We start from the raw sequence: 10,474 nt of genomic DNA, 5'->3' as shown, positions 1-10,474 counted from the left end.
TTGAAGTTACCAAACACACAGTTGAGTCAAATCGATTTGAGTAATATGGAAGAAAAACTCATGACAAATAACAGCATTTCCACTACAGAAATTAGAATTACAGATTTATAATAGAATCGATGAACATAAGGAAGCAACTGTGTTAGAATAGAGTTTCGTAAAAGTCAAAATGTGTTTATTTCACTACTATGCTTATAATTAAAAGAAAAAAAAAGAAGACAAAATATCTCATTTGGTCTTTTATATCTCATTTTTATAATGCCAAAAACGAATTAAGAATTTCATAAAAACCATACTGTTTTCTACATTTCTGTTTATTTTCACTAAGTATGACAGTCCTATTGTGTTGTCTCTGTGTTTCTTGTATTCTATTTTTTTAACCATCATTTATATGTAATTCATGCAGTATCATATATCATTCATTCACTGTAATTAGCATTTATACAGCACTACCCACTTTAAAATTAACAAAACATTTTTGCCTGGTCTTCTGTAGCAGGCAATTTGTAGCAATCTTATAGAGTGAGCATCTCTGAGATCTACATGATCTAAAACAGCTTTAATTTTTTTTTTCTCCAAAAAACCTTTCGACCATTTATTCCTAGTCTCACAATCAATCTCAACAATCACAACAATCTCAAGTACTGTACACACAATAGCACACACAATTGTACTTTTCAGACAGCTTTACTAAATGTAATTTTTTTTTTCCAGATCTGCATGGTGTTTTATGTTCAGGTTATCTGTATTCCTTACTTACAGCTCTGTAACAGAGTCACATTTGAGTAAATAGTTGAAGTTACCATACTGACCACTCCATAGCTCTGATTTTATCTGTCACATTAAGTTTATAATTTTCAAATGCCCATTTCCTTATTTTGTAAGTTTATACTGATCTCACCAGCTTTGTACCTGAGCAATGATGCTGCAAGAATATTAAACTACTAGTTTAATCTTGACACTATAATTGACAATTTCAGTGTAAATGGGGCCACTTACTTGAGCCCTTCTCTACTGACAGAAGTCTGATTAGACTGTTTAATCCATGGCACCTTGCTATTTCCCTTAGGAGATAAACCAGACAGAAAGAATGTACACATCTTCAACATGAATTACAACTGCAGTTTGTTTGTTTTTTACTGAAAAAGTGGCTCAAGATCATAATTTCTGATAACTGAAAGTAGTACTCACTGCAAGAAATATGGCCATAACACCGTGCCTCTAAATTTCAGCAACCACCACTACTACTCAAAAAGCATGAGTAGGATATCATGTTGAGTTATTCTTCATCTTTTGTTTTCCAAGGCTTTTTCTGTAATTCTGAGTGCTCTGCAAATTGAGAATTGAGATACTCCAGGTGAGCTAATGTGAAAACTCAGTACACTGGAAAAGCCCGTTTCAGGAAAATGGAAATGTAGATATGGATGCTTGCAAACAAAATCGTTACTTTATTTTGGGAGTATAAACTAAATTCAAGTAAGGAAAATTAGAGAAATGCAGATGTAAATTTGTTAATGACATTTAATAATACTATTTAACAATATTTTTCCTGCGACATTTTTTCTTTTTAAACATAGTATTCTACATTCTGACTCCATTACATTTATTATCTATTTAAGACTCCACAATCTTTGAATAAAGCTGTGAGAATAAACTATTTTTGACAAAAGACTATTAAGAGCTTAATTTTATTTGTAGTAGTTACATGAGAAACACAACATGACAGCAACTCTTAGTCAGTTTTGACTGGAAGTTATCTGCACTTAATGTACAAGGAACAAATTTATCAATTTTAAAACTTGTAATAGAGTTAGGATTGTTGCACTGGACAGCTAAAGCTGACATCTCCCAGAACCACAAAAATGTAGAACATGCTTTTGCATTTGTGTAAATGTATGTGACTACTTTGAAAATTAAACTTGCCATAGACAGTGACTGCTTTAGATCTAAAGACTGAAAACTGCCTTTATTATTTGTATTTTGACAAAGGATGCTGCCTGTAGCTCGGTATTTGAGGTAACTCTGCCAGGCTGTAGCACAGCTGAGGCCAGCATACAGAAGACCTTTTACAGTTGATCACCTGCTTTGGTGTTTATCCAGCTGGGAGTATGCCATTAGAATCAAGGGACACTTTCAGAAGCCTAAACCCAGGAGGTTCACAAGTTCCCTGATTCACTTCTCAATAGGATTACAGCTGAACAATGCATTCTTGTTCAGAAGCTCGATTACATGAAGTTGGTTGATAATTGAAAATAAATGACCAATTATCAACACCCTGCAAAAGAGATAGAAGTGTCTTTGTCACTAAGCACACCCAATGATGAATGATTTTCAGTGAGGTAATGTACTTAAAATCATGCACATCTCAGTCTAAGAAAAACTTTACTATTTCTTTTGGACTCACATGCATTATGACCCCACTTTGGGTAGACAGTTAGAAAAGAAGAGTGAAACAACAAAAAACTAATCGTAGGAGCAACAATCAACAGAACAATAGTTCAACAAATAGCTTGTTTGTACATGTACAACACTTGAGATGCAATTGGATTTATATTTTAACAGCAAAATGATATCAGGAGGATGATTGATACTCCTTCAGTAAAAATTGCTGTTCATGCAACACTGAGTTATTTTTGTCATCAACATCTCATCTGCCTTTCATTAATACCTACTGTTTTTTCAGCACATGTAAACACACAGTATGCAGTGGCAGATAAAAAGCATACTAAGCATACCTCATTGCACACAGTTTTCTATATACATTTTTTCCTTGAGATAATTTCAAAGGACTATAACAGATATGACAGTACGATATTTAAACGCTTCTTTCCATTAAGTAAAAGAAGATCCAGACCCAGAACTGGAACAGATTCAGATCCAGTTATTCATGCATTAGGCAGTTTTATCCAATGCTGGTCATACTGCTTTCTTTAAACTGGAAACTTACACGGTTGCAGCACCTTCACAGTTCGGCTGACAGCTGTTCTGCATAACCAACAAGGACCAGAGGAGGTGCTTTTCTGTGTCTAGGAAAGGTAGCAAACGCGGTTGCTTTGCTCTGGAGTGGGAGAAAAATACATTAAGAAATGCATAAAACTAATCATAATTCTATACATTAAAAGGATGTCTTCTGACTAAAATCCCAAGCTAATGAAATGCCATATAACATACTGAATTGGGAATTACATGGAATTTCTTCAGGGAAAAATAAAATAAAATAAATAAATTTATAAAGCAAAAATGGAGTTTTAAAAAAACCACAGAAAGTCAACGCATATCACTGAGAACTGGTCTCAATACTGCAAAACCAGTTAACTTTTGAATGGAAGAATGAAGTTGTGCTGGGACTTTGATGCAAAAGCTCTCACACTCTATCTTGCCAGGTTGTACCAATTCATCTATTCCCCTCAAAATACCTTACACCTATTCCCAATATGGTCTTTGAAGAACCTCAAATTCTGACACTTTAACATGAGCCAGTTCTTTTTTCTGGTCAGTAATTCAGCACATGAGCTCTTTGAGCCTGGATGGGAGCCCGCCCCAGACCTTGCAGGAGTGGGGCAGAGCTCTGTGGTTTATCTCAGCCCTACCAAAAAGTTCTGGGAATTCCCAGGCTTTGTGCTGGATAATTGCTTATCTGTGAGGGTGATAGGTTCTTACCTGATATCCTTAACATAAAGAGTATGAACTCTATCTGTTGGAATATAAAGCAAATTAGTCACAGATATTCACCCAATGGGAACTTCTGGTTCACAGATCTACAGGGCCAGAAGCAGATTGCATAAGTCTGGTGAAGTTTTAAAAGCAGAATCAACAGCCTTACATTCACGAACACCATACAAACCACCTCTGGTGTCCTTGAGAGAGAAGCTGAAAAATAATTTTAAAGTTAAATTTCAATTAAATGTAAATTAAGTTTCTATCTCTATAACTAAAAGGTATCCAAGGCCAAGGTGTAGATTTATCTGTAAGACACTGGTGCTGACACAGAGTACAATTACACAGCCTACCTGGTCATAGAATCATAGAATCATTTGACTTGGAATGGACCCTTAAAGGCCAAACAGTCCATCTCTTCTACAATAAACAGAGACACCTACAGCTAGATCAGGTTGCTCAGAGCCTTTAGATATTGAAGTATCACATCCCTGAAGTCTATGTGAGCCATGTAATAGTAGCCACAGAGCTGAGTAGTCTTCCGCATTTACCTGCACCCACATCCTACCTACCCCTTGAAGATCCTTTACTTTTATCATGCATCATTAACAATGCATTAATGGCTGCAGACCTCTACCAAAAGATCTTGCACTATGAATTTCTCATTATGTTAATGTGAGGAAACTCAAATGGGAAGAAATCACTGCAAATTTCTCCTCTAGAGATGACTAACTTGGGAGCAGGCTTTTATTGTAATCACAAGCCTTGCCAGTGAATGAGATAGAAGCTTGTTGATGTAAGGTTTATCCTGAAAAAAACAGCAAAAGAAATTCCCTCAAGTCTCATTAATGTGAAACTGAGCTAAATCAGGTCTTCCATGTTAAGGAAAAGCTTCATACACAGAGCAAGGTAGGCAGTGATTAAACAGGTGTGAATACACTTGATATGAATTCCTTTGCTCTTTAGCACCAGTTGAAATAATTACTCAAGGTGAACTCACCTCTTTTAATAACAAAAATAAACTTACCACATAGTGCAGTTTTTAACATTTATTTTTAACTCCAGTTTCCATTTTTTTTCCACAAGCACTTTTTTAAAACAATAGCCTAAAAAGTATTATAATGCTAACTACAGTTTAAAGGAAAATTTTGGCACAAGAAAGTGCCAAGAAGTAACATAAGAAACAGAATAAATAACCTTTACAAAGATTTACAAACACAACAGTACTATGCAATAAGCCTAATACAATTCATGCTCTGTACAATAGCTTAACATAGTCCTTACTAAACAGTCATATTAGTAAACATAGAAACTTCAACAAAATGCTTAATTCAAGCAAAACAGTGATGCAATATGAATCAACTCCAGAAGTTCAACGGTTCCAAGGAAGCCAGAGATAGTGGTAAGCACACAACAGTGTACAACACGACAACCTCAACCAAGAGGTTGAAGCAAGTGCTCCTTCAGCTGCGTCTGCGTTTAGTTCCCTGCTGGAAACTGTATCACACTGACAGCTTCTTCAGCTTCTGGCTGTGGAAAAGAACAAGAAAATGCACACAAATTTTCAACTCAGACTCACATCAATTACAGATTTCCCTCTACAAGCTATAACACCTACTGAGAAAATAGCTCAGGTAAAGGAAAGGACACGTGATATGACTGTCCCTGAGAGAACTCTAAATAGGAGCAGACATGTCTGACAAGAGATGGAAAGGCTGAGTTCAGAACTGCCATCAGAAGCAGCCTTCAGGAGTTGTGGAAGTACAAGAGAAAGACTTCTATACATGCTCTATTATCATCAGCCTAGTAGTATTTAGATATTTAGATTCATACCTCAGGAAAAGGAGATGCTTCTTCACCCAGTCTTCCTTAGGATTTACACAGGCTTTCAGTCCCCTTTTGGTGTGGAAACTGGAAAAGAAACAATGATAAGGAGGTTGGTAAGTAAACATTAGAAATCATTGTTAGTAAATACTCTGAAGCTGCATTTAATAAAAACCACACATCATAGTTACTCTATGCAATAAACAATAGCACCTGCTTTAGAAAATATTGGTTTGATATGGGATGCTCCACAATGCCTTCAACACTATATGAACAATGTAATATTGTTCCAATTAAGCTTACACATAATAAATAGCTTCAGTCTTAAGGACTGTTTCTCGCAACATAAAATTGTATTCAATTTGTTGTCATTATTGAGACCAATAACTTTGCTAGATAAAAGAAATAACTGCAGGGACTGTAAAGATTTGCCGTCATGCTGAGATGTCAGATAAACATTTAGGAGGGCTAGAACATCACAGAAAAAAATTCTGATCTCTGTGAATTAAGAAGTCTCATTTGAGTTTGTAACATGGTTTATGCAAGGTTTTGTCAAGGAAACACTCCGTGTTGGCAAGGTACCTCAGCTGGACAGTTAAGCACGCATCTTTGTCTATGCAGTGATTCCTAACAGACTTATTATGCAAAATAATTGTATGGCTATCCTATGATTAATATTCCCTGTCTAGTGAAAAAGCACATTTCCACAATTCAGATAGTTGTTCCTACCCTGACAGACTTCCTAAGGTTAATATATAACTGTCAGAAAACAAACAAAAAAAAAAAGCCAGGATCTTCTGAAAAGCAACTTACATGATTGCATCAATATCACAGACTTCGCTGGAGAGCTGTTCAGTAAAGCCGTTAATGACCTTCCGAGGCAGACGGACTTTGGTATAAGACAGACAGCAATCTTGGTTGCTTTGTGCTGGAACAAAAAATCAGTAATGTCAATAAAGCCCACTTGGACCATATTGCCACGGTCCCAGGTTATTCATAGTTCAGTTCCCTATCTAGCTCCCCTTCAACAGAAAAGTTGGATTAGGCAGTGTACTTTACTAAATCAATGCCCCCCTCCCTCATACTGCTGCCAGCATGCATACCCTGGAGTAGCTGGCATGGTGCAAAGTAGCACAAGAACTGCATCCTTGGGGCAAAGTGCCCAAGCTCACTCACCCTGGGAGGTACTGCACAGCAGCAGCAACAGGAGCCCCAGCAGAGAAGCCAGAATCAAACTCTTGATGCTGAAGCCAGACATTTTCACTCCAAGCAGCAGCTCGGCTCTAGTGAGTGCTCGTTCACTGCCTGCCTGTACTGCCAGCCTCAACTCTTCTACAACTGCTTATAAAGCAGCAGCCAGAGCCATGGGAATTCACACGCGGGCGGGTTCCACTATCATCACTGGGTTTCCCCACGGCAAATTCCATCATGCCCGATACAACCTGAGTGCTCCTTCCTGATGCTATAACCAGAGATAGCGGCATGATGGGGACTTTTTTTTTTTTTTAAAGTAGGTTATAAGATTCAACCCAAAGGAGGAGGAAATAAAAGGTTGTGAGGTAATGGTTCTGTGGGTGAAACATGTATTTTTAGGGGTAGGAGTGTGGGTTGTGAAATGAAGAAAGTCAAATGTAGGTAACTGAATATTACTTAGACAAACTGTGTATTTTCTGTGCCCTAGTTTAATAAACCCAACCTGGGGGCAGAGGGAGGTGGGCCTAATTCAGGTGGGTTCACTCCAGTATGGTAAGCTCTTAGAAACTGAGTAACTATCTTTGATAATGCCGAAGGACTAAACTAATATTTACTGGATAGTCAACACAGTAACATCAGGCTTTCCAGGTGACTGCTTTCTGAGACTGCAGAACTTCTTGGGCTCCATCAAGTACGCATGGAAATGGGTTTACTTAGAGTTTCTTCTACCATATATTCACTGTACACATCTGAGCTATTCCTCTGGAAATGGAGTCTGTACTGTCCTGAACACATCAACACTGTTTCACGAGTCACAGTTGTATCTTCTTGCCTTCCCAGGCCAAACTGCACTGAAGTAATTGACTACTCCTGAACATTCACAGCCAAAACACACAAACTTTTAAGTGCTTTGCATGGATCGGGAAAAACCCACATAGAGAGGCAAGTACACTCTGAGCTGCAATTGAAGACTGTGCTACTTCCAGTGCCATTTAGTGACCCATGTGAAAGGAATGTGACAACTTCAGGCCACATCCTGGTCAGATGGAAAACGCAGGAGCTGCCAGCTCCAGGCAGTTATAGCACAACCTGAGCTTTAAGCAGCTTCTCCTAAGTTAAAACTCAAGGATGCAGTCACAGTCTGTTCAGAATTACATACCCTCTATTCTTCATAGACTGTGCATACCTCCCACAATGTGTACATTCCTGTTATTCCTTGCTTGAAATGTAAAATGTTAAAGATAAATAAAATTCAACTCTAGAACAGATTTTTATTCAGATAAATCCATTTCTCTATATAATGGCGAGAATTCAGGAAGCATATACAGCTATGCTGCACACCTTACAGCACACACAAGGTCTCACAATAAGTTAGGAATGCTTGTGCTCAGTACCACTGCCATTGGTAGAGAGGCAGGAAAAAAAGTCAATTAAGATCCCATACTGCTCTATAAAACTGCTTTATGCATCGTAGTAGAATGCCACATAAACAAAAAAACCTGCTAAAAGCACAATGCTCTCAGTGTGCTTCCTGAGCTTTTCTGTGCACTAGCTGTCAGCACAAGCCAATGCAACAAAACACCTAACCAGAGTAACAACTAAAATGACAGAACTCTAGGTTGACAGCTTTTTGCTTTCATAAAATGTTAGATATAAATAACTTATTTCTAAACTGACAGACATCAAGCAGAGTCAAGTTGGCAATGAAGGATTCTCTATCATCCCTATTTTTTTTCCAAATGGTTGTCCAGTGACAGCCTGTAATTTATTATTTTTTTAAGCTGGAAGTCACGCCATCCATTCTCTGTCAATAAGATATGAAAATTAGGCATTGGGTTATCAAGCCTCATTCCTCTGTTTCCACCCTCCTATTTCACCTTAGCATCGAAACTAGGAAAGTCTCCAGCCAATTTGTAAAGAGAATTTTCTAAGATTGTTGAAACATTTTCTTATCTGTGGATTAACATAATGATTGTCACTGACACTAAGCAAGCAGTAGGTTAAAAAAGTTACTCACTTTTTTTTTTTTTTTAAAGGAAATCCATTCATCCGAGTTCTCTCACCACAGCTTTGACAGCCGCTCCCATCCCCATCTACTCCTAATTGGGTACAAGCAGTTTGGATACTGGAGCAATAATGTAACCCAGATAGTGCTCAGCCCATACCCCTGCCCTTGGGCATTTTCCATCGCACCTCCGGTTCCTATCACAGCCCTTTGCTGGTGCTGTGCCTAGTGTCACACATGGCTGCTGTGTCATGAGTGTCAAAACTCATTTGATTTCAGAAATTAGATTAAGATGTAAAACAAAAGTCATCATAAGGGCCTCATATTCAGAAAACAATGTTCCTTATTTTGTTCTTGGTTTGTACCAAGTACCCTGAATTTATTTGCACATTGTAGTTAAAAATCAACAGAAGCTGCAATGCAAATGGCTGAAGAAAGCTGCCTGGCAGGTCCTGACTTTCCTGGCTCATAACCATATCTTATCTATCTTCACATTTACAACACAATCATAGGGAATAAAAAAAAAAACAACAAAGAGAAAGAGAGGAAAAAAACCTGATGTTTTACACAGTCAAAGAATATGGAAACACAGATGGAAGAGCAGACCCTCAAGCTCTGAGGCAGTGATCGGCCACTAAAGGTTTACTGGAGATCTAGCCGTGGGTGGACAGTGCTGGGCCAAAATCAATGTGTTTAATGTCCCAACACTGGCGCAGTTTGGGGGCAGCACAGACAGCCCTGCAGCAAAGGGCTGCATGCTGAGTGCAGGCCAGGAGCGCTCCCTGCACCCATCCCACACCTTGTTGACTCAGCAAGGTGCCGCCATGTTGGGGAGGCCGGGGCTGCACACAGGGCTGTGTGGGCAGGGCTGTGCCCAGAAGTCTCTTTGGAGGGCACAGCACAAAGCACAAGATGCAACAGCCACAACCAAGAAGGGAAATTTGCATCAGACAGTGGAAAAAACATATTCACTGTGATGGTGGTGAAGCACTGGGACAGGTCGTTCAGGAGAAGATGTGAAAACTCAGTTTGAATACCTTAAAACATAACTGGACACAATCCTGCCCTGAGCAGATCTTTTCCTTTAGTTCCTCTCCAAGCCATAATCAAGCCCACATTATTATTTTTTTTACCTCCTGACATTTCTATTAGGACTAACTGTCCTTCTCTTATTTCAGATTCCTAGCTTGTTTCTTCCTGACATTTCCTCTGTTACAAGTTTCTTGGCTTCCTCCCCTACTATTTTCCCTCCTCAGATCCTCTCACAAACCCTGCTCTCTGTCTCTGCTGATATGCTCGCAGTAGGACAAAAATGCCAAATCACAGATCCACAAAGTTTTCAACCTCTCTTAATATTTCTCTGCTTTTATTCCAGGGGCCAGAAAGAAAGTTGGGGAGCACAACATTCCTACTGTATGTCTTTTAAAAGAGGATGTGAAGGTAGCCCAGATACTGAGGCTTCACAGCAGTTCAGTTAGATCGGTAAAAGGAGCAGAAACAACAGGGAAAACGGAAGCTTTTCCAATGGTAATACTGGGAAAACAGAAGTTCTGAGCAGTTTGAGGACATTAAAACACAAGATCTGCAAAGACATTTCTCAGGCTCTGGCTGCAAAGCCACAGCCTCCATGTCTCCTCTGTCCCTCATCGTGAGACTGTTCTGCCCATGTCATGTATTCCCTCTTTTATCCCAAAGGTTTTTTACCCCCAACACCATGCTCTGAAATTCTGAAGGGACTTGAGAATTGAATCTTGATAGACATCCCTGTGTCAGTGGAAAAAGTGGTATTATTTC

At 38.7% G+C, this 10,474-nt stretch overlaps 1 protein-coding gene across 1 annotated transcript; it reads right to left on the bottom strand.

Moving 5' to 3' along the window:
* Positions 1–4,714: 4,714 nt before the first annotated feature.
* Positions 4,715–6,920, bottom strand: CCL20 (C-C motif chemokine ligand 20). Its single transcript, XM_065748127.1, has 4 exons — positions 6,658–6,920; positions 6,295–6,409; positions 5,491–5,568; positions 4,715–5,187 (listed from the first exon to the last, which is right to left on the bottom strand). Exons 1-4 carry the CDS (start codon positions 6,737–6,739, stop codon positions 5,160–5,162), a joined length of 303 nt encoding a protein of 100 aa, XP_065604199.1. The 5' UTR covers positions 6,740–6,920; the 3' UTR covers positions 4,715–5,159.
* Positions 6,921–10,474: the final 3,554 nt, after the last annotated feature.

This window comes from Cyrtonyx montezumae, unplaced genomic scaffold (genome assembly GCF_038088225.1).
Source record: "Cyrtonyx montezumae isolate F1298 unplaced genomic scaffold, pur_monq_1.0 scaffold_5, whole genome shotgun sequence".
Lineage (NCBI taxonomy): Eukaryota > Metazoa > Chordata > Aves > Galliformes > Odontophoridae > Cyrtonyx > Cyrtonyx montezumae.
This window is presented reverse-complemented; position numbering and strand designations above follow the sequence as displayed.

Bases quoted from the DNA above. Each gene is read 5' to 3' on its own strand.
- CCL20 (XM_065748127.1), bottom strand. From the start codon at position 6,739: ATGTCTGGCTTCAGCATCAAGAGTTTGATTCTGGCTTCTCTGCTGGGG. The intron at 6,410-6,657 runs GTGAGTGAGCTT...TTTTTGTTCCAG, and splicing joins GCTGTGCAGTACCTCCCAGG to CACAAAGCAACCAAGATTGC. The intron at 5,188-5,490 runs GTATGAATCTAA...TCTTTTCCACAG, and splicing joins AAGCATCTCCTTTTCCTGAG to CCAGAAGCTGAAGAAGCTGT.